Here is an 875-nt window from a genome sequence, read left to right on the forward strand (position 1 = left end):
CCGCAGCCAGGGGGTCTGCCCAGACCCGCCGCGCGTGAGGCCCCTCAGGCCTTCGCGCCCTCCCACAGGCAACACGCCTTGAGGGGGGGCGAGAGGGCCTGCCCAGGGCTGTGCTCCCAGCCTGCGTAGAGCCGTGCAGCTGTTACCTCCATAAAGTGCACCTGCCCCCTACCACAGCTCCCTCCCTTCATGATCGTTATTACGACGTTACCCCTGTAATACTCACATACCCTAATTTAATCATCTCCTCCTCTGCCACGCTTCCAAAACACGGGCGTGCTTGCACTTCACCATTAATCTCCCAGACTTTGCAGGTCTTCTGACGGAGGAGTGAGAGAAGAGTGACCATAAATGCTTACACATTTACTTGCTTACACAAGTTCTCCTGCTTACGTACATTGGCAGATCTCCATGAAAGTACATTACCTCATAAATACACTGACTCCACTTGATTTTCATCCAAAGTGAAGTCATAGATCACATACCAGAGTAATGGGGCTGAGTAACAACGAACAGTGATGAGTAACCGTCATCGGTATGCGGGACTTCTCCCCGTATGCCGAACGTTGGTTGCTACCACAAATTGTCTTCAAGATCACCTTTACCTCTTTGCTACTGTTTCTTACATGTTTTCATGTGTATTTTCAACAAACAGGTTATGTGGAGAGACATAATTATTAGAATTAATATAGAATATTCTAGAATTAATTATTAGAATTATTGACTTAGGTTTCTGACAAGTTCACCAGCTTTTTCATGGTCAGTCCTAACAGAAATGAAACTAAGCTGGAGCATAGAAACTGTCCTTTTAAATAATTAAGGTTATTCATGGTACTTGCTTCTGTTTCGCGCTTCTTGTTTCTGAAAACAATCTT

General features: G+C 45.7%; 1 protein-coding gene across 3 annotated transcripts in view; it reads right to left on the reverse strand.

Moving 5' to 3' along the window:
* The window catches only part of TAX1BP1 (Tax1 binding protein 1), a 69,878-nt gene extending 69,626 nt beyond the window's left edge, over positions 1 to 252 (reverse strand). For 2 of the 3 annotated variants that reach the window (XM_009282018.1, XM_009282015.1), the window contains exon 1: positions 231 to 252. In XM_009282018.1, the coding sequence (XP_009280293.1) occupies positions 231 to 244 (14 nt within the window). In that variant the 5' untranslated portion in view covers positions 245 to 252. The remainder of the gene's footprint in view (positions 1 to 230) is intronic. The other variant, XM_009282017.1, reaches the window with a different exon arrangement.
* Between the last annotated feature and the right edge of the window lie 623 nt (positions 253 to 875).

Source organism: Aptenodytes forsteri, unplaced genomic scaffold (genome assembly GCF_000699145.1).
Source record: "Aptenodytes forsteri isolate BGI_AS27 unplaced genomic scaffold, ASM69914v1 Scaffold164, whole genome shotgun sequence".
Classification (NCBI taxonomy): Eukaryota; Metazoa; Chordata; class Aves; order Sphenisciformes; family Spheniscidae; genus Aptenodytes; species Aptenodytes forsteri.